General features: G+C 46.3%; 1 protein-coding gene and 1 pseudogene across 1 annotated transcript in view; both read right to left on the reverse strand.

Annotated features, from left to right (window-relative positions):
• KMT2A (lysine methyltransferase 2A) overlaps positions 1–26402 on the reverse strand; it is a 96614-nt gene that overhangs the window by 40281 nt on the left and 29931 nt on the right. Inside the window, exons 2-12 of the mRNA XM_054725161.1 lie at positions 20613–20682; positions 15032–17667; positions 13641–13818; positions 12567–12801; positions 10348–10412; positions 9366–9743; positions 8947–9020; positions 7692–7823; positions 4210–4323; positions 550–696; positions 58–153 (exon numbers count right to left, since the gene is read on the reverse strand). Of these exons, the coding sequence (XP_054581136.1) occupies positions 58–153; positions 550–696; positions 4210–4323; positions 7692–7823; positions 8947–9020; positions 9366–9743; positions 10348–10412; positions 12567–12801; positions 13641–13818; positions 15032–17667; positions 20613–20682 (4125 nt within the window). The remainder of the gene's footprint in view (positions 1–57; positions 154–549; positions 697–4209; positions 4324–7691; positions 7824–8946; positions 9021–9365; positions 9744–10347; positions 10413–12566; positions 12802–13640; positions 13819–15031; positions 17668–20612; positions 20683–26402) is intronic.
• On the reverse strand, positions 8147–8863 carry LOC114234634 (40S ribosomal protein S15a-like; annotated as a pseudogene).

A 26402-nucleotide genomic window follows, 5' to 3' on the forward strand; every position in this document is an offset into this window, starting at 1 on the left:
TCACCCAAGCCCAGCTGCATGACAGTCCTCTCTGGAACACATGATGTGTGCACTCACCCAAACTTTCTTTTTCTTTGTAGGTTTGGTGGGGTAGTTAGGTCCTAGGCACTCAGGGTGATAGCTGTTTCGGCACTTATTACATTCCAGCAGCTGCTGTAAGACAAACATGAAGGCACCTCACTGAACACCTGTCGCGCACACCTCACTGCCTACTTCAAATAAGTACAGCACATCCATCGAACAGGTGCATTTTCTCGTAAATTACGTACTCCCCATCAAAGCCCATGAAATTATTTCCTGCCAAAGGCCCTCAGTGGTGAGTATCCTTATCAAGTAGACTTGACTTATTTGGGGGATTTTATCCAATGCCACGTCTTGTGCAATATCCCCAAAATTAAAACACAAAAATAGGCAACAAATTATATCCAATCAAATAGTCAAACAGCCTAAGTCAAGAGAAAAAACAGATGCAAAATCCTAAAGGAAAAGGCAGGAATGAAGATAGAGAATCATCCTCCAAGCAGTTAGTTCTATTGCTTAGCCGTGTACCTTTGTGGCTTGATGCTGCCTTCCACAAACGTGACAGAACTTGCAGCGACGGCAACACCAGTTTTCCAGCTGGTCCTCCAGGGGGCGCTCGTTCTCCTCTAAACAAAACCTGTGGAAGGGCTCACAGCAGACTTGGCAGTACACAAACTGGGGAAAGATGGAGAAAGAAGTTATAGAATAGCATGCAGATATATCAGCCAAATCCCACACACATCCTTTGGGAGTTAGGAGTATAGTGCTCTCTATATTTTATTCAGTATATAGTCAGTATGCAATGAGTATATTTTTTCAACAGCACAATACAAGGCATTGCAGGAGATTCAGGGAACTAATATGGGAGTAATAAAATTATAAAGTAACAAAATAAATACAACCCAAGATTTCATATGATGTGCTAAGTGACATAAGATAGCTATAAACAAAGAGCTCTGGGAATGTAAAGGAGTGGGGTAGGGGGAAACAGGGAGGGTTTTAAAGATTTCCTACAATATTCTAAACAGTTGTAAGCTCTGGTTTATCCTTTCCATGTCTAAATTTAGAAATGAATTATTTTCATATCGATATTTTAAAAAATTCCAATAAGGGTGACCCAGAATTTTCTTTTTTTAAAATATATTTTTATTGATTTCAGAGAGGAAGGTAGAGGGAGAGAGAGATAGAAACATCAATGATGAGAGAGAATCATGGATCGGCTGCCTCCTGCATGCCCCACACTGGGGATTGAGCCCACAACCCAGGCATGTGCCCTGACCGGGAATCGAACCATGACCTCCTGGTTCATAGGTCGATGCTCAACCACTGAGTCTTGCCGGCCGGGCCAGAATTTTCTTTTGCTTAAAATAATTATTGGGACAACTGGTCAAACCTAAATAAGGTCCATAGATTAGATAATAATAATATACTAATGTTATTTCCTGTGTTTTTAAAAAAATATTTTTATTGATTTCAAAGAGGAAAGAAGAGGGAGAGAGAGAGCTAGAAACATCAATGATGAGAGAGAATCACTGATTGGCTGGGGATTGAGCTCGCAACCTGGGCATGTGACCTGGCCAGGAATTGGACCGTGAACTCTTGGTTCATAAGGCACCAGCCAGGCCTTATTTCTGATTTTGGTAATTATAATATTTAGAGGTAAAATGGCAAATGTCTGGAACTTGCTCTCAATTTTTTAGGAAAAATATGTCTACGTATATAAAAATGTGTGTATATTTTATTTCTTATTTTGTAAAATATAAATACACAAAGAGAAAAGAAGTAAATGAAAACTATTAACGTTTGGGGACTCCAGGTGAAGGGGAGATGAGGGTTCTTTGTACTACCCTTGTAACATTTCTGAAAATCTGAAATCATGTCAACATAAACAATGTTTACAACATGCATGGTGGGAGACCCCGCCAGGCACTGGCTATACTGTTGGAGGCAATGAGGCCGGGCGCCATCCATCCTCCAGTTCCGGCTTTAGGAATTCTGTGGGATTGCTGTGCACAGCCGTGCAATTTAAATTAGAGCAACCACACTCTGGAAAACCGTTTTATCCCAGAAGTTGAAGTCCTAGTGCATAAGTGCTCCCTGTGGGTAGCATATGTGTGAATACAAAGCACTCGATTAAGTAGGAAAAGAGGTACAGTGCCCCCTGGCACTGACAGACTGAATGTTCTTAGTTTCAATGACATCTAAAGCAGCCCTAGCATAAACAATACTGAAGGAAACCCTTCTGTTTATGATGTATATACATATACACTGAGTGGCCAGATGATGATGATCTCTGGACGCATAATAATCTGACCACTCAGTGTATATCCTATATAATAAAAGGCTAATATGCAAATTGTCCCCTCGACCAGGAGTTCAACCAGCAGGCAGGCCGGCTAACCGCCCATGTCCCCTCCCCCTGGCCAGGCTGGCCGGATCCCACCCATGCACGAATTCATACACTGGGCCTCTAATACACACACACACACACACACACACACACACACACACACTGAGTGGCCAGATTATTATGTGTTCAGAGATCATAATAATCTGGCTACTCAGTGTATATGGAAAGGTTTGCTTTTATATGTATTATACATACACATATATGTGTACATAAATTTACACATTTGCCCATTTATCCAGTTACATTCATGAGATAAATGCCTACAGCACAATTGCTGGGTTAGAGGGTATACCCATCTAAAATTAAGTACATACTTCCAAACAGCCCCCAGAAAGAAAGACTGTAACTAATTTAGAGAGTGCCCATTTCCACACAATCCTTTTTATATCATGCGGTTCCCCCTTTATATCATGCTTTCATTCCCATCAGAAGGCTCAACACCTCCGCCCACACTGTTTTTATTTCTCATTTCATGCATTATATATTCCCGTCCTAAGCCTATTTCTTACTGGGTGTTACTCCTTTTTCTTTTTCTTTTTCTTTTTGTTAAAGAGCTCTTTAGAGACAAGGGGGTTTGGATATTCAATATAAAATCACCATCAAAAGCATCTCTTTTCCTAGAGGAACATTGTATTATTTTTCTCCATGTTTAAGCATCTAGCAGAAAAACCAGGCCTCCAGTAAAGAGTAAACTTTTCTCACTCAATACCTTTGTGACTCTACTATGAAGCAGATGCCTTCCTAAAAATCTCTAAAACACTTCCAAAGTATTTCATTAACTGGTTTAGTTATTTTTTAATCCTCACCCAAGAATTTTTTCATTGATTTTTAGAGAGAGTGGAAGAGAGAGGGAAAGACAGAGAGAAACATCGATGTGATAGAAACACATCGATTGGTTGTGTCCTGCATGTGCCCCAACCAGGGCCCTGGGCCAGGGAGGAGCCTGCAACCGAGGTACAAGCCCTTGACTGGAATCAAACCCGGGATATGGTCTGCAGGCCAATGCTCTATCACTGAGCCAAACCAGCCAGGGCTCATTAACTGGGTTAAACAGGGGGTAGTACCTGCGCCTATTAACAAAACAGAATACTATATACTAAAAGGCCGGCAGCCATAACAGCATAACGACCAGAACGACCGATCAACCAGTCGCTATGAGGTGCACTGACCACCTCTCGGTCCCTCCCCCCATCCCGCAGGCTCCGATCGCTGGATGGCCAACCGGGAACCGGGGTGGGTGGCGGCGGGGCGGGACTGGGGACTGGCGAGTGGGCAGAAGGCAGACCTGTTGATCCCTCCCCCATGGCCCGCAGGCTCCGATCATAGCGAACGGGGAACCACGGGGAACCGGGGTGGGTGGCGGCGGGGAGGGACTGGGGACTGGCGAGTGGGCAGAAGGCAGACCTGTTGATCCCTCCCCCATGGCCCGCAGGCTCCGATCATAGCGAACGGGGAACCACGGGGAACCGGGGTGGGTGGCGGTGGGGTGGGACTGGGGACTGGCAAGCAGGCGGAAGGCAGACCTCTTGGTCCCTTCTCTCCAGCCCACAGGCTCCAATCGCTGGATGGCGAATGGGGAACCACAGGGAACTGAGGTGGGCAGCGGTGGGGCAAGACTGGGGACTGGCGAGCGGGCGCAAGATGGCCGATCGCAGGTTAGGCCTAGGGACCCTACCCGAGCACGATTTCGTGCACTGGGCCTCTAGTATAAGGATATTTTCATCAATGAAAACTAATCTATATTATACTTGCTAGGGCACCAAAAAGCAGTCTCTCACCTCCACGTGCCCACTGCTGGCACAGAGGAAGCATACCACCCTGGGCGTGATGGGGAGAGAGGTCAGGATGCCCAAGCCGCCCATCTCCCACACGTTCTCGGCTTCACAATCCTCCTGCGGAGAGAAAAACCATTTATGGCAGTTTTACAATGACACAACAACGTCAAGCATACTTCCTTTAATGAGTTCAAAAACAACTGCTGCTTTAAAAAATTTTACTATCAGATACTAGTACAACTATTAAAACGGTCACCTCTTTATGGGTTTAATTCACGCTAACTATAATGCAAAGTAACACGGGGACTGAATTCCTGTTAGTTTTACTGATCCAAACTATCACCATCCTTTGATAATTCCCATGGGAAAGAATGATTTCCTCAGACATTATTCTCATGCAAATGCACTCACAACACATGAACCCATCTGCGGATGGTGGTTCATATTCATTTCCCCACTCTGTGCTGAATTTCCTTGCTTTCAACACCTCTGGTAACATCATTATCTTGATTGAGTCAAGGACACTGGCTTCTGATCAAGGTCCCACAGCCATGTGTGGTGGTTACAAATCGGGAGGGTATCTTGGCTGCGAGGGGAGTCCCAGCCCCACAAGAGGCGCCCAGCCCAGGGTTCCGGGGCTGCGAAGAGGAGTCCCCGTGACCTCTGGCTGTAAAAACCAGTGGATGAGTGAGCCGCAGGCTGCTGGAGACCCAGGTGTTGATCTTAAAGGGCCTGCACACAGCCTTCCTCAGACTCATTTCCCTCTGAGCTCCAGCTGTATGGAGTCCCCCACTGCAGGTGGTACCATATCTGTGTCTCAATCAACTTGGCTAACAAGTTTGCCTGCCCCAGTGACTCTGAGACCCTTACCCATTTAACTTGCAGGCCCACCCAAGATGATTCCAGTGGCTTTTCCATACAAACGGCCTGCCCTTGCTCATGCTGCAGACTTTCCTAAAATCTCTCAAAGGGTCCACAAACCCCAAACAAGCAGCATCTGGCCTCAGCAGGCCCCATACTTGCTGCTAAGCAGCCCCAACCCCAGCAATAGCAGCAGCTGAACTCAGTTTACAGCTTAGCCTTCTCCCAGGCATCTCCACGCCAGGCACAAGAGCAGCCACCTGCAGATCATCTTGTCGCTCCTGCCGGAGGACTCCAGGCAGGGTAGAGGCAGCAGCTGACCTTGGTCAGCACCTCCAGAGGACAACCTCAGACCACAGGGAAGCACCACCCAAACACCAACACATTCAGGGCAGGCTGGGCAGGCACCAGAGCCCCGCTGAAGGCAGTCCTGTCCCATGAGGTGGGCGACTGCACAGCAGCTCCTCCGCTGTGGTCTCCGCAGCCCTACAGTCAATCAGCCCGGGGGTACCTACCTCCCACTGATGTACCAATAGCAATCAGGGCTCAACTACAACAGGGGGCAAACACAGCCCACACAGGGGGCACAGCCGGATGCCTTGCTCTGGTGACCAGGGAGGCTGCACCACCGGGACACCTACCACATTAGGCTGTTCTACCAAGACCAGCTCTACCTAATCCGTAGCAACAAACACGGGGAGGCTGCCAAATTGAGAAAACAAAGAAGCATGTCCCAAGTGAAGGAACAGAAAACTCTAGGAAAAGAATTAAACAAAATGGAGACAAGGAATCTACCAGATGCAGAGTTCAAAACACTGGTCATAAGGTGCTCAATGAACTTAGGGGAAGAGTAGAGGAACTCAGTGAGTAACAAAGAGATAGTAAACATGAATGAGATAGAAAACATTAAAAAATACCACACAGTCAGAAATGTAGGATACACTAACTGAAATGAAGAATACATTACAGGAAATCAATAGTACTAAGGGAGTAGATGAAGCAAAGCATCAAATCAGAGATTTGGAAGATAAGGAAGCAGAAAACACCCAATCAGAAGAGCAAAAAGGAAAAAAATCCCCCCAAATGAGGATAGTGTAAGGAGCCTCTGGGACAACTTCAAGTGCATCAATCAACATTTGCATCACGGAGGTACCAGAAGGAGAAGAGAGAGAACAAGGAATTGAAAAGCTATTTGGAAAAAAATGACAGAAACTGGGCGACATCTGTAACACTGTAACAATAAAAAAGAAAAAATTGACAGAAAACTTTCCTAACCTGGTGAAGGAAACAGACATACAAGACCCAGAGGCACATAGAGTCTCAAATTAGTTTAACGCAATGAGGCCCACACCAAGACACATCGTAATTAAAATGACAAAGGTTAAAGACAAAGACAGAATCTTAAAAGCAGCAAGAGAAAAGCAGTTAGTTACCTACAAGGGAGCGCCCATATGACTGTCAGCTGATTTCTCAACAGAAACTTTGCAGGCCAGACAGGAGTGATAAGAAACATTCAAAGTGATGAAAAGCAAGAACCCCACAACCAAAATTACTCTATACAGCAAAGCAGAATCGAAGGATAGACAAAGAGCTTTCCAGAAAAGAAAAAGCTAAAGGAGTTCATCATCACCAACGAGTAATTACAGGAAATGTTAAAAGGTCTTCTTTAAGAAGAAGAAAAAGATCAAAGTTTGAATAATAAAATGGCAATAACTATGCATCTATCAACAATTACTTTAAATACCAAGGGCTTAAATGCTCCAATCAAAAGACACAGGGAAGCTGAATGGATAAGACCCTTACATATGCTGTCAACACGAGACTCATGTCAGATGGAAAGACACAGAGAAATTAAAGGAATGAAAAAAGATATTTCATGAAAATGGAGCAAACAAAAAAAGCTGTGATAGCAATACTTATACCAGACAAAACAGACTTTAAAACAAAGATTATAACAAGAGACAAAGGATTCAGCAATTCCTATTCTGGGTATTTTTCTGAAGAAACCCAAAACACTCAACCAAAAAGACATCCATCCATATGTTCCCTGTGGCATTATTTACAATAGCCAAAGTACGGAAGCAACTTAAGTGCCATCAACAGACAAATGGATAAAGAAGAAGTGGGGCATTTACACAGTGAAACATGACTCAGCCATAAAAAGGAATGACATCTTGCCAATCACAACAACATGGATGGACCTAGAGGGTATTGTGCTGAGTGAAATAAGTCACAGCCAGATGCTTTCACTTGTATGTGGAGTCTAAAGAACAAAGTAAACAAACAAAACAGAAACAGACTCATAGGTACAGAGAATATTTTGATGGTTGCCAGAGGAGAAGGGGATTGGGGGAATAAGTAAAAAAAGTGAAGAGATTAAGAAGCACAAATGGGTAGTTACAAAATTGACACAGGAATAATATTATAATAACTATACGGTGCCTGATGGATACTAGATTAATTGGGGTGATCACTTCATAAGTTACAGAAATTTCTAATCACATGGTTGTACAACTGAAGCTAATATAATATTGAAAGTCAACTGTAGATGAAACATAAAAAAATTATTTAAAAAATATAAAGTCCACGACTCAATATACTACGTGGTCACTAAACACTTTTACCTTAAAGTCCACTCTGATCCTGTGGACGCCATCTGCTGGGACCTTCTGCTTCGAGCTGCTGCCGTTGGAGAGGGCGCTGAGGATGTTCAAAGTGCCTGCGTTCTCCTGCTTGCTGACCGGAGGTGGTTTTTCCTACAGGGATAGAAAACAAATAAAGAACAGAACCACACTTTACTTGCCTTCACTTTTTAAAAAATATTTTTTTAATTGATTTTTAGAGAGAGAGGAAGGGAGAGAGAAACACTGATATGAGAGCAAAACATCGACTGGCTGCCTCCTGCATGCCCCACACCGGGGATGGAGCCTGCAACCTTTTGTGCACAGGCCGACTAAGCCACGGCGGCCAGGGCTTGCCTTCACTTTGCAACAGAAAATAATGCAAATGACCAATCTAATCAATAGAAGGGAAAACACGTTTCCAACAAAAGTATCCTATAGAAATAGTGAAATACTTTTCAATTTTTTTTTTCATTAAGGCATTTATTTGCATGTATGTAATTACATTCCCAGAAAAAGAACCCCAGAATTTTTCCTCCTGGGTGGTTTCATCTTGCTTCTCTGTGGTCCATGATGCCAGCTGAGGTTGTCAGTATAATGAAACCCAACTTACGGGGCAGGAGCAGGTTATTCTGCAATTTTTCTGGATATTCCAGTTGCACATCAAATTTGGGCTGATCACTCCACATTTGTTTAACCTGCCCATGAGGTTCACAGCAATTTTCCCGGCTCTGTGATCACCGATGATTTCAGATTTGCCAATGGAATCATGCTTCATCATCACAGCCAGAAACCGTGTGATGACTCTGGAGCGTGGCCTATAAAAACCTAACGTTTGCTGCCCTTCTTGGCATCATGGATGCTCTTTAGAGCATCAGCCAGAACATACGTGTGTACTATTATGATGGCATGGAAAGAGGGTGGAAAGAACCAGAAAATTCTTAAAGATCTCTGTCTATCCACATCATAAAAACAGTGTACACAGGGAAGGGTGGTGATTACAGACAAATATTGCTAAAGGATGCTAAGGGCAAAACACTATTATGCTAAGCAGCCTATAGCATACGATTGTAGGGCCACAAGGAACAGAAAACAAGGGGAAAGAGACAAAAAAAGGTATGAGCTAAAACCTAAATTCCACTACCACCTACAAAGAAGCAAAAACGCAGTTTCATCCACTCAATTACATCAAGAATAAGGCTCTTTTCCTATAGAACAGAACACACCCCTGAGAAATCCAAAGAAACACAGCTCTCACCTTTTCTTTGGGTTTTTGTTTCACAGGAATACTTGGGCGAGGAGCCACTTTTTTCTGCTTGCTTTGCTCTGGACCTGAAGAATTCAAAATAAATCGCAGTCAGAAGCTACTACGCTCACAGTTACTGTTAAAGAGCACTGACCCCGCTGGGCCTGATTGGCCTGGGAAGAAGCGGCTGTTGGAAAAAAGAAAACGACTTCAACTCCAGGCACTGAATAGGAAATTAAGACAGTATCTCCAACTTCATTGTTTTTTGGCTTCTATTTCTTTATTACTATGCAATGGTTAAAAGCTAATTTTCTTACACCGAAGACTTAAACACATCTATTTCAGGTTTTTCAGGTTTCCAAATGCTGTTTAAGACATCGGTGCTTTCTGCTAGTCCTTCTGGCTCGGCAGCTCCTGCCGGCCTCACTCACCTGAGTCCGGCGGTGGGGGCTGCTTCTTCTTGGGCTCGCCAGGAGCTGCCTTGGGGGCGTCTTTCCTGGGTGGCGCTGTGCTGGGTGGCTGCGGGGGGGGCGCCGGCGCTGGCTGGGAGGCCTGCTTGCTGGACTTCCTGGAGGCTGGAGTGGGAGCTTGTTTGGGTTCAGGCCCCGGAGCGGAGGCGGGCCCTTCTTCGCTCTTCTCTTCTATGTGCTTCCGAGGGGGAGGCTCACTGTTGCTTTTCTTGGGGACAGGGTCCTCGCGTGCTGATGGGAGGGGCTTCTGATTGGCGTCCACTACGCTCTTCACAACACTGTTCTCTTTACTCTCTTTCTTTTCACTGGTCTTGGACTTTTTCTCTTTCTTTTTCACAGCTAGGGGAAAAACATGATTATCTATAAGCAAGAAAAATTTTATTTAAAATAGAAGTATAGGAATGTAACAATCTTATTCTCAGTTTCCTGCAGCTAATGTTGACACTGAAGAGGCTCAAGAAAGTTAAGCTGGTCAGGTAGAATAGCTATACTTTCACTGCTCTAGGAAATGGAAGAAACTGTAATCTTTATATGAATTTTAAAAATGTGTTTTTTAAATGGAAAATTTCAAACATACTCCAAGGTAAATGAACTCCCAAGTACTCATCACGCAGCTTCAACAACCTCAACTCCCTGGGAAAGAGTAGTACTTAAGTCAACCGGTGTGGCTCTGGGGTCGAGCATCCACCTATGAACCAGAAGATCTCGGTTCGATTCCCGGTCAGGGCACATGTCTGGGTTGTGGGTTCAATCCTGTGTGGGGTATGCAGGAGGCAGCCGATCCATGATTCTCTCTCATCACTGATATTTCTGTCTCTCCTTTCCTCTCTGAAATAGTAGTACTTAAAAAGAAACCAAACCAGTATTCTCTTTACACTAGATATGCACACTATAGGGCATTAAAGCGAGAAGCGTGTTGGGGAAGAGCTCTTGACAACATCACCTTTTGCTTGCTTCTGAAGATAGGCTTTCGAAGGCATCCACTGGAGATTCTGGCATTTTCTCATCCTAGGAGAACAAGGGGTACCACACAGTGAGGGGCGCTTAGAAGAGAAGCAATTCGGACAAGTGTTAATTTGTCTGCAAGAAGCAGGAATTTTTATCCGGGGCCATTCTGAGAACTGAAAAAAGGACGGCTCGTTACACAGATGAAACCAGGCCGTTGACGCCTTCAATCAGTGACTGTCCCGATCTTTAAGTCCTAAAAGGAGCAAATACCAAATTATTTTTTAACTGAGACTCAAGTTTCTTACAATCCAGTACAAAACCATCGGTTGATATTTTTTATACTCAAATCAGTTCTGTTCCCTTATGAGATTAATATTCATTTAGAGTAACCTGATTACAAAATGGACTAAAGTTATCCAGCAAGTCCTCTCTGCCACCACAATGCTACAGGTCTATGTCAGGGCTTTGATACACACACACACACACACACACACACACACACACACACACACACACACACGTATTAGAAGCCCAATGCATGAAATTCATGCAAGAGTAGGCCTTCCTTCCCCTGGCTGCCGGCACCAGCTTCCCTCTGGCACCCGGGACCCCGGAGTCCCTCGCAGCCCCGGCTTCGTCTGGAACAGTGGTCGGCAAACTCATTAGTCAACAGAGCCAAATATCAACAGTACAACGATTGAAATTTCTTTTGAGAGTCAAATTTTTTAAACTTCAACTTCTTCTAACACCACTTCTTCAAAATAGACTCGCCCAGGCCGTGGTATTTTGTGGAAGAGCCACACTCAAGGGGCCAAAGAGCCGCATGTGGCTCGCGAGCCGCAGTTTGCCGACCACGGGTCTGGAAGGACGTCTGGTCTAATTAGCATATTACCCTTTTATTACTATTATATATATGTATATATATACATATATGTACACACACACACACACACACACACACACACACACACACACACACTACTCCTCAATTTAATGAAATTCAAACTTAATCTGAAGTGTAAAATGTAACTGAGTCCATTTCAACCCCAAAATTCAGTATGATTTTACCTTTTTGCTGATGTGTGAATTCTCGCTCCTTTACATGAATGAGACGGAGACAAGATTCTTGCTTACGGCCAGAATGACTAAACCAAAGCACAGAACTACCTGCTGTCTCCTGGGAGCTGCCTCTCTGGAGTGAGTAGCGCAGCATTGCTCCCATTGGTTTTATGTAAGTCGCTTCCACGTTATTCATTCATTCATTCATTCATTCATTCATTCATTCCGAAAATGTCTACTGATAAAATCTACTGATTCCAGGCACTTTCTGATATGCTCAATTCCCAAAAAGTCTCTCTGCGCAATTCTTCTGACCCACTTTAGACAAGTTACCCAGAGGGTCAAAGTGCATCCACAAACTGACTAAGAAAAGGAGAAAAGATGATCACAACGTCCATATCACAAATCCCACAGGCGTGAAACTATCCTGAGAGACAGCAGAGACATAGGCAGATATCACCAACACTTCCCGAAAGTCATAAAGATAAAGGGAATTTCAGTTGACCTGATAAATATGCCTAAATTTGTCAGTTTTCAAGTAGCAAGCCTCTCGAGCCACGTTGATATGGTAGCCCCAAAGCACACGTGGCTATGTAAATTTAAATTAATTAAAATGTGACAAAAAATGTAGTTCCTTGGTCATTCACCACATTTCAATCGCTCCACAGCCACCACAGTGCACTGAGCAGCTCAAAACATTCTCAGCGCTGCAGAATGTTCTACTAGACAGCCCTACCCGAGAGAGCGTCTTATTTAAAGCAAAGCTGGCCCTGGCTGCTGTTGCTCAGTGGATAGAGCCTCGGCCTGAGGACTGAAGGGTCCCAGGTTCGATTCTAGTCAAGGTCACATGCCCAGGTTACAGGCTTGACCCCCAGTGTGGGGCGTGCAGTAGGAAGCTGATCAATGATTCTCTCTCATCGTTGATGTTTCTAGCTCTCTCCCTTTTCCTTCTTCTCTGAAATCAATAAAAATGTATTTTAAAACATAAAATAAAAATAAAGCACAACTCACACCCAGCCACACTGTGCAGCTAACCTTGAAACCCAAGAACTGAGTACAACCATGTTCAGTTTTCGGATTCATCTTTGCCACGAACCGAGCACAAGCCAACCTCCTTCTGGGAGGGGCGGCGCCCTCCGAGAGCAGCCCACTCACTTGCAGCACTGCTTCTTTATGTTGCGGCCACCGAACTTGGGCTTGTCCAAGCAGTTAGTGCAGACACCACAGTCCTCGGGCACCTGGCAGCCAGGACACTGCCCACACCGCCTGGAGCGCCGTCCCTTCTTCACGGGGGGCTCCTGGGGCGCCTTGTTTCTGGTGACGGGTTTGATTGGCTTGATGGGCGGAGCAAGAGGTTCGGCATCTTCTGAGCCCGCGATTGAGGACTTGTCTGTTAAAGAAACGCACCGTGAGTTCTGAGGGAGGACCTGCTTCCTTCCCGGGAGCAGAGGTGGAGAGCTTCCAAGTCAATTTACACCACTAGCTACATTCAAACTTTGTTTTCACTGGGACTCCAAAAGTGAAATGGAATACATTAAAAAGCGTCACATGCAGAACTGAAAGCCTGTTTAAATAATTATTTAAATGTTATTAAATGCCTATAAACGTGTAGCTTAAAGAAAGCAGAAACCCAAATACTGAAAACAAAACATAGTCTAACCCGAAGTTCAAGAAAATGAACTGACTGCTTACACATCTACATTTTAATGAGCATTTTACCCGTCATCTAAGAGCTATAGGGTGACCATGAGAATGAGCCTCCCTAACCCCCAAATACATGACTGACCCCGGGCCCCAGCTGCTGAGCTCTGAAATCCATGGCGCCGGGTCCACCACCACGGGAGGTCTCCCAGGCGTGAGCATGGTGGGAATGCTCAGACAGACCTGTTCCTGAGGGACACAATATGCCTTCGGCGGACGACTTTTGCTCAAGGACTGTCTTGCCAAACCTTTTTACCCTGCAGGGCTGTCTAGGAAGGTTGTGCCCAAAGATTCCCTCCCTCCTTCCATGACGGACAGCTCTCCCAGCCTTCCCTCGCTCCCTCCCCATTGTGCCTCACAGACAGTTCCTCTAATGAGAATCCTTGTTCATTGAACGCCCCCTTGCCATCTGTTTTTAGAGGATCCAGACGAATACATGATGCTATCGTGAGCCTACGAGGCATCCCAAGAAGGATCAGCAGCCGATCACCTGGGTTCTAGGACTCCAAGGCTGACCTCCTGACCTACCATCATTCCCCATGGAAGACAAAATTTTTTCTCGTTCTTCCCACGGTAAGGCACTCAGGGTGGGCATGTCATCAGGAAACACAGCGCGTTTCCGGCCAAGGGCCACAGCAGCTCTTCTGCAGACGTGTTTAATCCGGGGTCCTCGCACAGAGGTCTCTGATGAATCACTTTCTTGACCCTAAATAGGAGGTAAGCCAAAACAAACAACAACCACACATGTTGACAATATAATTAAATGAAGCCAGGGTATTTTTGGCTAACTTATTATAATCTAGACTCACTAGTTATTTCCAGCTGATAAGCCATATCAATTTGCAGGAATCAAGTACTTCTGCATCCTAACACTGGCAGGAAAAAGACAGAAATCAACTAAGTTCCTATTCCCAATTATACTACTTCTTGAAAATTCCCCTCAAAATTCAAGTTGCCAGTATATTATCGAGAAGTTCAGCCTAACCACAATTTCCTGTATTTCCCTGATCAATAGGGAAGTAGGAGGAAATAACCTGTGAATGAAGTATAAAAGACTCCAAACCAAAATGTCTCCATCTTAAAGAGCCACTGCTCATCACTCGGAGGCTAACCAAAAACACCCAAAACTGTGTCAAAGGAAGTCCCTGCTTGAACTCTCAACTCGCAGAATTAGTAGGAAATGCCCCAGGCTGGAAAACCTAGGTCTGTGCTCACTGCGACCTGACTTGAGATGTCGGCATGAATGTGCATCTCCTGTATGACAATTTTTTTAACAGAACCTAAAGATCGGTATGCTTTCTCAGAAAAGACCAGTGCCTAGCTTACCGTGTGAAAAGAAAAAAAACAAAAACACAACGCTGTTCTTTGTAAAAATAAGTTTGTCTTCATCTTAATAACTCTTCAACAGCTTTTCTGTCCCACGGCCTAAGGCCAAAGGCTTCTCCGGTGTATCGGCACGCACCCTCTGTTTATTTATTCATTGCTCTCATCACGCCCCCCTTAGGATGAGAATCCGCCCCTATCCCGTTTTCTATAGTAAACAACTTGACTACAGAATTGCACCTTCAAAACGGTCACAGGTTCTAACCAACAAACCCATTAAGTACAACTCCGCATTCTCTGTCACGTGGCCCCAACCTACCTGTGGGCCTTAGCTCACCCCTTTCCTGCCTGCAGCCTAGCTACTCACCGCCCCTCAATGCGTCTCTCCCTCCCGTTCCCTCTCCTTGCAATGCTCTCCCCATCACTGTCTACCTATCAAGACCCCACCTGTCCTTAAAGGGTCATTGCAGATGGCACCCCTTCCTCTGCCTTTCCCTGATTCCCGCGACTGGACAGAACTGAGACCCTCAGCCTAAAGCTCGCTCCTAGAAGGGGCTGGGCGTTAGGAGGTCACCAGGCAACACGGAAAAGAGTACCTGTGCTTTGGGCTGGTCGGTTTGTTTAAGACTCTTACTCTTCTCGATCTTGCAGAGCTGGGCCTTGGCCTTTTTGAGGAGGCTGGCGACCCTCTTGTCGGTCATGGGGAGCTTGTCGGCCTGCGCCAGCATGGAGCCGATGGAGGACGCGGAATGCTTAACGCCGGGCGCGGGCGCGGGCAGGCAGAGGGCCTTCTCCTTCTCCAGCGACGGGGCGGCGGGGCCGAGGTCCAGGGTGGCTTTGTCCAGGTTCCCTCGCCCTTTCTTGATCAGTATTTTGGTTTTGACAGCGGTTGTGTCCCCAAGAGTCACGGCAGCAACCTCGGGCCCAGAATCGAGGGGTGAAGACTTCTTCCGCCCCGTGGCCTTCTTGGCAGAAGACGCCGCGGCCACCTCTTCCCCGACGGCCTTCTCTTTGGACACCCTGCCCGCGGGGTACAGAGCGGAGCTGCCCTGAATCTCGGATCCCTTTTTCCGTTTCTCTTTGCGGGACTCCCTCTTGTTCTCCTTCTCTCGCTCGCGGTCCCGCTCTCTGCTCTTGTCCTTCTCCGCGGTCTTGTCGGCGGCGTCCCGGTCCCTGGACGGCTCCTCGGGGGCCCGGTCCCTGGTCCTGCCCCTGTCGGCCTGGGCGCCGGGGGTGAACCAGGGGAAGAGCGGCGTCGGGCCGCCGGCTGCGAAGGGCTCCGCGGGGGCGCCGGGCTGCTTCCTGGGCCTCGGGGTCTTCTCCGCGGCCTCCCCGGGGGCCAGGGGGTGAGCGGGGAAGGTGAAGGCGGGGTTTAAGGCACTGGCGGCGTGAGGGCTCACGGAGATGCTCAGGGAGGAGGCGACCGAGGGCGGCGGCGTGAGCGGCGACAGCTCGGCAGCGCTCAGCCGGCCGCTGCGCGTCCTCATGGAGTGCGAGGGCGACCGGGGCTCGGCGCGCAGCGGGCTGAACACCTTCCGCTTCCTCTTCCGGCTGGACACGCCCGGCGAGGCCGCGGGGGCCCGGCTGCCGGGCAGGGTGACGGACTCGAAGATGCGGGAGTGCGCCTCGCTGGGCGTGAAGCGCGGCGCCCGCAGCAGCGGGCTCCTCTTGTGCACGTCGAACCTGGGCCCCGCGTGCAGCGGCGAGAAGAGCCGCGCCGCCGCGCCGGGCGCCGAGAAGCCCGAGGCGAAGCCCACGTCCTCGGGCGTGAGCGGCGGCGGCCGGAAGTTGTCGAAGACGGGCTTGCGGATGAGCCCCTCCTTGGCGTACTTGGCGGAGGAGAAGAACTGCGGCTCGGCGCGCGAGTGCTTCAGCGACGTCCAGCGGAACGTGGGCTCCCGCAGGATGGACTTGCGCTTGCCCTGCATGGGCGCGGCGGGCGCGGGCAGGAAGGGCGACGCCAGCGGGATGGTGGGGGGCAGCAGCCAGGGCGTGGGGTCCGAGAGGCCGGCGGCCGGCTGCAGGGGCGGCGGCGGCGACAGCAGCGGCGGGGGCGGCGAGGCGGAGGCCTGCGGCGGGGGCGCGCTCGGCAGCGCCGACAGCTTCTTCGTCGTCCGAGACCCAAAACTCCTCTCCGACACCGAGTACCGCCTGCTTCTCCGGTCGTTCCTGTCGCTTTCCGGGGACTGGGAAACGGGCAGCGGGGTGTGCGCTTCGGGGGTGTCGCTCTGCTCCTCGGGGAGCCCCTGGATCTCCTCGGAGGCCTGGGAGTCCGTGGAGGTGTCCACGCTGGGGCTGCTGGAGCGCGACGAGTCCGAGGACAGCTGCGAGGAGTGCTGCGAGGCGGCGCTCGACTTCTCGGAGGACCCGCAGGACGCGGCGCCGAACCTGCTGCTGGGGGCGGGCTCCAGGCGGGCGATCTTGATGGGCGGGTCGTAGTCCTCGTCCTCGATGAACCGGCGCGGGGTTTTGATGATCCGCGAGGAGATGGCGCTGACCACGGGCATGATGAACTGCCGGATGTTTTTGACCTGCGTCTTCACCTTCCTGCCCTGCAGCTGGGCCGCTTCCTTCTCGATCTTCTTCTGCGCCCCCTTCTTCGCCCTCTGCAGCAGCTGCTTGGCGATGGTCGCGTCCGTCCTTTTGGAGGAAGGGATGATCCGGACGGGCTTCACCCGCCGAGGGCTCTGCCGGACCGTCTTATCGTCCTTGGCGAGGGCTGGGGCTCCGTCCGCGTCTCTGCGGACCTTCTGGGGCTTGTCCAGGTGCGAGTTCAGGAGGAGGCCCGCCGGGGCCTTGATCCTCTCGGTGGAGGGCGGCCTGCCGCGCCGCCGGACAATCGGCACCCCTTTCCTTCCGATCTGAAGCTTCCCGGCCTTGAACTTGGACTTGAGGGGGGAGAGCTTGCCTGCTCGTAACTTCTTAATCTTGGTGGCCTGCTGAAAGGTGGCGGACGGGGTGCGTTTGATCTTTTTCAGGCTGTCCTCTTTGCTTCCCTTGGGTAACTCGGACAGGTCCTTTCCATGCGTTATTTTGATTTTTACTCCAGGGAAGGTGGGAGGTCTCCCTCTCTTCTTTTCTAAACTTTTAGAGTCTTTCTTCTTGATCTTATCTCCAGACTTGGTCTCTGGCTTACTGAGAGGGGGGAACACGGGCGGGTCCGAGAGGAGGGCGGGGTTCCGGTCGCAGCCGCTGCGAGGCCTCCCGCGAGGTTTCCGAGGACTACTCTTAGCTGTGTGTGGGAATGACAACGGAGAGCGGGGTTTAGCTTTGCAGTTCAGGTTTAACTAAGCTGCACATAACAGCACAAGCCGCTTGGTACTGAGCTCTAGCTGCGTCTAATGAGTCAGTATCATTTTAATTGTGCTTAGTCTCTTCTCCCCAAAAACTTGCCTCAAAAAATCAGCTAAATAACATTCCACCTAAAAGAACATTTAAGTGCTTTTTTGATTAAAAAAAACAACAACAAACCCTAACATAATAAAAGGTTTTCAAATGAGCAATTTATAACATACAAAACTGATTTTACTACAACTTTAGGCAAGCAAGGTTTTCTTCTGAATACAAAAAATACGTTTAAAAAGAAATCTGTGCTACCTGTTCCTCATCTTCACCACCAAGATTAATACTTGAGAACATGTTCACGGCAACTCGTCCCATCTTTCCGTTCAGAACTTGGGCTTTAACAAGTGTGAACGGGGTGCTGTTCCAGCAATGGCACACCAGCTTCTCTAGGAAAAGGCTCGGGAAGCTCAGCCTCCTGAATTGTCAGTCGGTTTTGCCAGAGTAAAAACATTCACTTGAGCGACATCAGAATGTGCTCACTGAACTCAGCAGCATGTAAACTAATCATAGAAGTGACATGATGATGTGCCCATTAATGAAACCCCCACCTACAGGTTCTTGAACGAATTAGTCTCAAATTACAAAAAAAAATTAACCTTAATTGATTTAAGAGAAAATTAACCATTTATTAAATCAGATTTCTAAATAAAAGAAATTTGCCAATTTATAAATCAGCTCAATCTGCTATTTATCAAGAGACTCAAGAAAACAAAATTCTTTTCCTAAAATTCTTTGTATAAACCTGTATTTTCTAAATGTCTCGAGTTCCCTAGTCTATCATATCTTCTCTTCCCACATGAAACTAACACCTCTCCTAACAGGCACCCGAAGAGATGTATGCCATGGTGATGAACGGTTTAGACCACGGAACCAACTTTCTAACAGAACAGAAATCAGCAAAGAGCTTATTGGTGAGCTTTTGAAATATAGAGGCTTCCCTTAATGGATTCAGGATTCACAAATCCCTTCTCAATATATACACCAATGACAACAGAATGAAGAATATCCATATGGTTTTCAACAACCAAGACAACATTCCAAGCACACTGGTCAAGAACACGTCCAAGGAAACCATGAACAGGTGAACTCCTACCAAGATGCCTGATCCACCTGGTGGACTTGAGCCTGGCCACCCACCGGTCTGGGTTAATTCTGAAGGCCGCCTCTACCCGACTTTTAAAAGAAGCTTTTGGTGAAGAAGTAGAAAAGGCAGGGCAGAGCCTCGCCTCGCTCTGCCGCCAGCTCTCACCCACATTCACAGAACTCACAAACCACTTACAATAAGTGCTCACGTATCTTCTGGGCCTCATTTTGTCATTTACTAATGAAGGGCTAGCCCACATGATCTGTAAAATCACATTATGACCCCTAGTCGGTTTGGCTCAGTGGATAGAGCCTGCGGACTAAAGGGTCCCGGGTTCAATTCAAGGGCACATGCCTGGGTGGCAGGCTTGAAACCCACCCAGCAGGGGGCGTGCAGGAGGCAGCCAACCAATGATTCTTTCTCACCATTGATGTTTCTATCTCTCTGCCTCTCCCTTCCTCTAAAATCAATAAAAATACTTTAAAAAATCACTTTATGATATGAAGGTTTAAGATTTCACCACATATTAATGAGAATATTGCTACTGTCTGAATGGCACAGATATTGGGATCTTACTGGCTAATCCCCCCAACTATAATGGCAATACCACCCTCATTTGGGAAAGGAAAAATTGTCTACTTATGTGTCTGAATCAGATTACTATATAGCACATGACAAATAACCCAACTGCTAATAAACCTCACAAACTGAGTCAACATCAAAGAGCAAAAACACAGCCTATGACATCATATTTACCCAGATTGTCCATCCACATAGAATCAGAGAATCATGCAAGAGTTCAGAATAGCAGCAGAGACAGGGAACGTTTTCTCCAGCAAAAGATCGGTAGCCACCCTGCCTGGTGTTGCTCTGCACACTGAAGGGTCGAGGGTTCGCTTCCTGGTCAAGGGCACACACCTCTGTTGTGGGTTTGCTCCCCACATTCGGAAGGCAGCCAGTCAATGACGTGCCTCTCTCACTGATGTTTCTCTCTCCTCCTCCTCCTTCCCTTCCCCCCCTCCCTCCCTCTCTAAAAAGCAATGGAAAAAATATCCTCAGGTGAGGATTTAAAAAAAAGAAAAAGATCTATAGTCGTCTCCTATTAGAATGGCATTCTGCAAGGCATTAATGTCATTTCCACTGGTAACTGTCTATCGGAAAACTACTGTAAATCTAGAACCTCAAGACAGTCTAGGCATTTTCTTGGTGAAAACAATGACAAAAACATTGCTTACAAATGGAGATGCACCATATCATTTTTGTTTTATTTTAATACAGCCTTTCAAGAAACAGGTAAAACATTCACATTCACACAGTGCTAATATTTTGTTTTTAGTTCTTTGACAATAACAGACCAAACTTCATCTGTAAAAAACAATGGCCAAATTATTCCCAAAGTCATAGATAGGGTGGGGCAAAAGTAGGTTTACAGTGTTCATATGGAAAATAATATAATTATTGCTAAAGAATAATATAAGAATAAACTGTTTCATGTACTCACAACTGTAAACCTACCCTGTATACTACCATATCATTCAAAATATATAAATCTGAGGTGCTGTACCAGGTTCCGTCACGCCACGGGAATCCACCTCCCAGGCCTGTGTTCCTTAGTGGGAGGGAAAGGAAGGGTTTACCTCCAAACCCCTCTTATTTAAGACCATCCTTTCCATGCAAAGAAGGCTAGGGGAAGCCACAGTCTCTTCACAAACAAAACGTACAGGCGCCATGCGCATGCTCCGCCGTACCTGAAGGAGACCTGGTGGGACTTCGTACTCTGACTTCTTCATCTGAGCCAAAACCTAAGAACTGCTCATCCTACAACAAAGGAAAATTATTTTAAAGTCAGAAACCAAAACATGAATGTGAACAAACCTTAAAGAAATGCCCAGAGGAGACAAAAATAATTTTGAAAATTAGCCTTTATATATTAATCATCATCATTCACATGGATATTTAAAACAGCTGTTGCTGAAATAAATGGACCCAGGCATTACAGCTTCATTACAGACCAATGGGAGCTGCGTGTAACCGAGCAATGCACGGACATATCAGCTCTGGTGCACAGGACCCAAGAGACAACCCTACATTTCAAACGATAGATGCAGCCCCAAACAATTAAAGATCGACTTTAACTTGAGTAATCAATGGCAGAATTAGCCCCAATAAGACAAATCTCTTCAACAAGTAGTTAAATCTACAAACATATAAGGAGTAACATAATGTCATAATCTCTGGTTTACTCAATATTAATAGAGACTGAAGTTGCCATGATCGTCAGTTCCTTAACTCAGGAACGGACTTCAAGATGTGATTTCTGTTCACTTGAGATCCAATGATTCTCAACATGCATTTTGTGGCATCATTTTAAAATGTCCTGTGATGAGAGACGTAATGGTGGGCAGCAGCATCTATGAGAGCGATCATGAATTGACCACATGGCGGTGAAATTCATTCAAAAAGAATGCAGGAAAGCATCTTCCTTTCAGTTCTACCTAGAAAGGGCAAAAACTTCTCCGTACTTCTAATTTTTAACCTGCCTTTAAAAAATAAATACCAAGGATTGAACCTATTTTGAACTAGTTCTCACAAAAGATGATCTACTTGGACAAACTAATGAATAGAAATTCACTGATTCCGAGATTAAGAGTTCCTTCTAGAGAGAAATGAGAAAGAATTTCAAATTCCAGAAACAAAATCCACACAAAACAAGAACAAAATAAGGAATGAAAGGCAGATATTCTTGAACCTCCAATGTATACTGATAAGCCCCAAAGTAAGTTCCAACAATGAAAGCCCCAAACTTCCCTCTCAGGAGCGAAGACCACATGCACGTGGCCGACACCCGTGGGTTTCCTGAAGCCGTTCCCAGGGCGTTAAAGCCCGAGTCAGGGGCTGGTCTGTTCACCGCTTATTAACCAGGAACAGACGAAAAGATACACGCAGCCTTTTAGACAAATTAGCAGGTTCAGTTCTTAAATTTAAATGCTTTTAAAGAGCAAAACGCTTGAGGTCAAGACTAGAGATATAATGCAACAGAGAGACCATTCTCATTAGAATCTAAAAAGGTTCTTGCTCTTAGACTGTTAAAATTATTGAAGTATTTATTTAAGAAAAAACGATAATTATCCTCTTCAAAGAGATTTCTTTGTACAGTATTATAATTCTAAGAATTAAACCTCAATTTAAGGCATACTAAAGTACTTTTTACACAATCTCTTCTTTAATCATTAAATAAAATTTAAAGTAAACTCTATTTGAACATCATTTGTGAATAAGAAAAAATGCTGTTTTCATCTTAAAACAAGTTAGGGCAATCTAGGACATATAGGGCTTCATCCCAAATGCATTTCTTGAATGATTTTAAGAGTTACCCTTGTAAGATACAACATTATAAAAAAAAGTCCAAACTCACAAAACAAATCAAATAATCCAAAAACCTTTTCACAATTATGGAAGTTCCATATTGCTAATTTTTAAAATGTACTTTTGGGCCCCGCCCAGTGTGGCTCAGTTGGGGGGGCATCATCTCATGTCCTGAAAGGTTGCTGGTTCGGCTCCCTGTCAGGGCACATGCCAGGGTTACAGGTGTTATTCCGGGTATCGGGGATGCAGGAGGCAGTCGATCAATGTTTCGATCTCTCACATCGATGTTTCTCTTTCCCTCTCTCTCTTAAAAAAAAAAATCAATAAAAATATATTTTTTTAAAAAGTGCTTTTAAAAAAGACATTTAAAATAGTAATCCTAACATGTACTTTGAGGAAAAAAAAGACAAAATAGGCCATAGTAAATTACCTCAGATGCAGTAAAAAACAAAACAAAAAAACAAAAACGGCAGTATGTGAGCATTTTCCAGGGGCAGTCCCATCTGCCATCTATTGCACGTGACACCTGAGCGTGAAGGCCTGTGTGCGGTCTCAGCTCTAGCACACACAGGTTCAGAGATATCAGTCACGTCCCTCACTACTTCCATATCTTAATTTCATTATTGGAGTGCTGTCCTGAGTAAATGTGATGCATTAGGGAAATTATATAACTGATGCAAACTCACTTAGGAAACCGTAAGAAACTATCCACACGGTAGTCCTAATCACTCAAGTTCTGAGGGGCCAAAGGACTTGGCTAAGATCAGGTACAAATGGACTTCCTACCATAATAGTTATAATTTAAAACTATAAATATTTAAAAGAATCAAATAAACCATCTGCAGTACAAAATCTGCTATTCTTTCAGCTACTGTTAAAGAAAGATGATGCCTATTTCAGACCCTTAAAATATCTGCTTTGTTTCATTCTTTTCCTGCATCATCCTATCCTCATGGACCAACCTGCTAAGGTATGCATTTCAAAGACATCTGAGGACTCCCCACACTTACCAGGGGATGCATTGCTAAGTGCATGAATTTCATGCTCCAGGTGCTGCAAGGAGAGACAGTCCTATCAACTGTATTGACGATAACCAACAGGCGAGGTGATAAAAGACAGTAATCTGGCTCAGCGGGTTGGAGTGCGGTCCCGTACACCAAAAAGTTGTGGGTTTGATCCCCGGTTGGGCACATGTGGGAGGCAACTGGTGTATGTTTTCTCTCTTACATCAATGTTTCTCTCCCTCTCTCTCTCTAAAATCAATGAAAACCTATCCTCGGGTGAGAATTTAAAGAAAAAAATCGTAATCTGTAAAGGAAATATAAGAGATCCATATGGCTGGCTACGTTTATTATCAGCGACCACAGTGAGTACCCTTCCTCTAGTTCACTTTCACTAACTAACTAACTCTATGACCCTACAATGTGCTCCAAAGCAGCGTATTACTGAGCTGTCCAGCAGTAATCCAACCAACACTGCCAGGGTTTCAAGTTTGCAAGTACTCTACGTTCCAAAATGGCAAACCAATAACTCGTTCCTTATGGTCTTGCAATTAAGTAAGAAAAGAGTAAGCAGTCAAAAAAGACGGTATTTCCACCCAAGAACTTTCTTTTCACTTTAAACATTATCAGTTGACTTAGTGAAACATGCTTAAAATAGTAGGTGCCCCTTGCTCACATAACCCAGATGGGTTAGCCAAACTCAAAAGCCTCACAGAGCTAAAGAGCCTCCCTCCCCGTCTCCCAACTCAGAACTTCCAATGCCATATATGAGAGCCCTAAAAATTGTTACGGAAAGCCCAGGCGAGACAGTGCTGGGAACGCACTGCTGCGAGAGATGCTGCAGCTGAAGCCTTCCCCGCCTCTCCTCTTGATCCCATCACCCACTTTATTTTTTTAATATATTTTTTATTGATATTTTACAGAGAGGAAGGGCGAGAGATAGTTAGAAACACCGATGAGAGAGAAACATCGATCAGCTGCCTCCTGCACACCCCCCACTGGGGATGTGCCTGCAACCAAGGTACATGCCCTTGACCGGAATCGAACCTGGGACCTGACCTTTCAGTCCACAGGCCGGTGCTCTATCCACTGAGCCAAACCGGTTAGGGCCCATCACCCACTTTAAACACTGGGTTCCGGAAAGACTTAGTAACAAGGCACCAGTTCTGGATTCCAGAGGATTTAGACTTTCCTAGAAATCAAAGACAACTGCAAAATGTCTACAAAAAACAACAACAGAAAGAACCCCAATTAAATCCATGTTTGGTACTGTGGCGAACATCATGGCCCAGGGCACCCTGAGGAGGCAGGGTGCAGGAGAGACGCCATGCTGCACATACTAAATCCTCCTAAGAACTGGGCCCCAACAGCCATTGGTCACACACACCTTCCCTTCTAACACTGCTTCCTCTGATGAGCACAGCATTCCAAGACAGAGCACAAGCAAGAGGCATCCCACCTCAGAAACACCGATCAGAAAGGATATGCACCCTGTGTTCACAGCAGCACAATTCACCATAGTAAGATCTGGAAACAGCCTAAGCGCCCATCAGCAGATGAATGGATTAGAAAGCTGTGGTACATCCACACCATGGAATACTACGCTGCGGTAAAAAGGGAATTCTTACCATTTGCAACAGCATGAAAGGACCTGAAGAGCATTATGCTAAACAAAATAAGCCAGTCGGAGAAAGTATCACATGATCTCACTCATTTGTGGGTTATAATGAACAACATAAACTGAGGAACAAAAACAGATCCAGAGGCAGAGAGCACTGAACAGACAGTCCAACCTCTGAGGAAAGGCAGGGGAGGAACCGAAGAACTTGTCCGCCTGCCTATGAGCATAACCAATGGACACAGACCCCAGGGGGCGGGGAGTGAGGGCATGTGTTGGGGGGTGGGAACGGCCAGGGATAGGTCAATGAGGGGGAAAAAGAGACATATGTAATACTTTAAACAACAACAACAACAAATTTTTAAAGCCATTCAACCTATTTCTTCCAAACAATGACGGCCCTGGAGACTAGATCTCCCAGATTCTAAAACTTTCCCATCTCCTTGTCAAGCGGAGCGCTGTAAAACGCCGTTACATCATATTCCGCTCCCAGGGATTAAGATGCAATGAAGGAGCATCCAGTCCAGATGGCGGTGTAGGTAAACATGGTACTCCAAACCTCCCACGACCACATCAAAATTACAACTAAACAACAGAACAATCATCTTTCAGACTCCTGAATCTGGCTGAGTCCTATAACTAGAATGGAAAGAAGCCACACTGAGACTGGTAGGGAGGTGGAGAAGCAGAGTGGGCTGGTGCCCAGTGACAGTTAAAAATCAGGAGGGATGCCTTGGCTAGGTAGCTCAAGTGGTTAGAGCATCATCCCAAAACACTAAGGTTGTGGATCAGATCCACAGTCAGAACACACCCAAGAATCAACCAATAAATGCATAAATAAGTGGAACAACAAATCAATGCTTCTCTCTCTCTCTCTCAAATCAATCAATCGTTTGATCAATGAATTTTTTTTAAATCGAAAGGGATATTTTGGCCGTGGAGCCCCACAACAGGCCCCCTAGCACAGGGTTCCAGTGCTGGGAAGAGAAGTCCCCATAAATTTTGGCTGTAAAAACCAGCAGGGATTGAGGTTGAGGGAGACTTAGGCTGCTGGAGTCCCAGGCAGTTAGTTCCTCTTAAAGGGCCCATGCATGGACTTATTTGGACTCACTCCCTCTGAGTTCCAGCACTGGGGCAGCAACTTGAAAGGATCAGGGACATACAGGGAGGAACTAAATTGTCTGGTATCAGGGTGAGGTTTAAAGGGGCAGCTTTTTCCCAGACAGAAGTGCTAGCAGAGGCCACTGTTCCTTTCTGAGCCCTCCCCACCACAGAGCCAACAGGCAGTGCAACATCTAAGTCTTCATGAACCTGGCTCACTATTTGCCCAGCCCTGGTGATTCCCTGAGACTCAGTCCTCCCCACCCGCAACTTGCAGGCCCACCCAAGCCCCCTCCAGTGGCTTTTCCATAGAACCGGCCTGTCTTGACTTACGCCACCGACTTTGCTAAAAATCTCTCACGCAAGCCACATCTGTCTTCAGCACACCCATCCCTTGGCTAAGTGGCCCCAGGCTCGACACTAGCAGCAGTCAGTCTTGGTTCGAAGCTGGA

Source organism: Eptesicus fuscus, chromosome 13 (assembly GCF_027574615.1).
Source record: "Eptesicus fuscus isolate TK198812 chromosome 13, DD_ASM_mEF_20220401, whole genome shotgun sequence".
In the NCBI taxonomy this organism is placed as follows: Eukaryota; Metazoa; Chordata; class Mammalia; order Chiroptera; family Vespertilionidae; genus Eptesicus; species Eptesicus fuscus.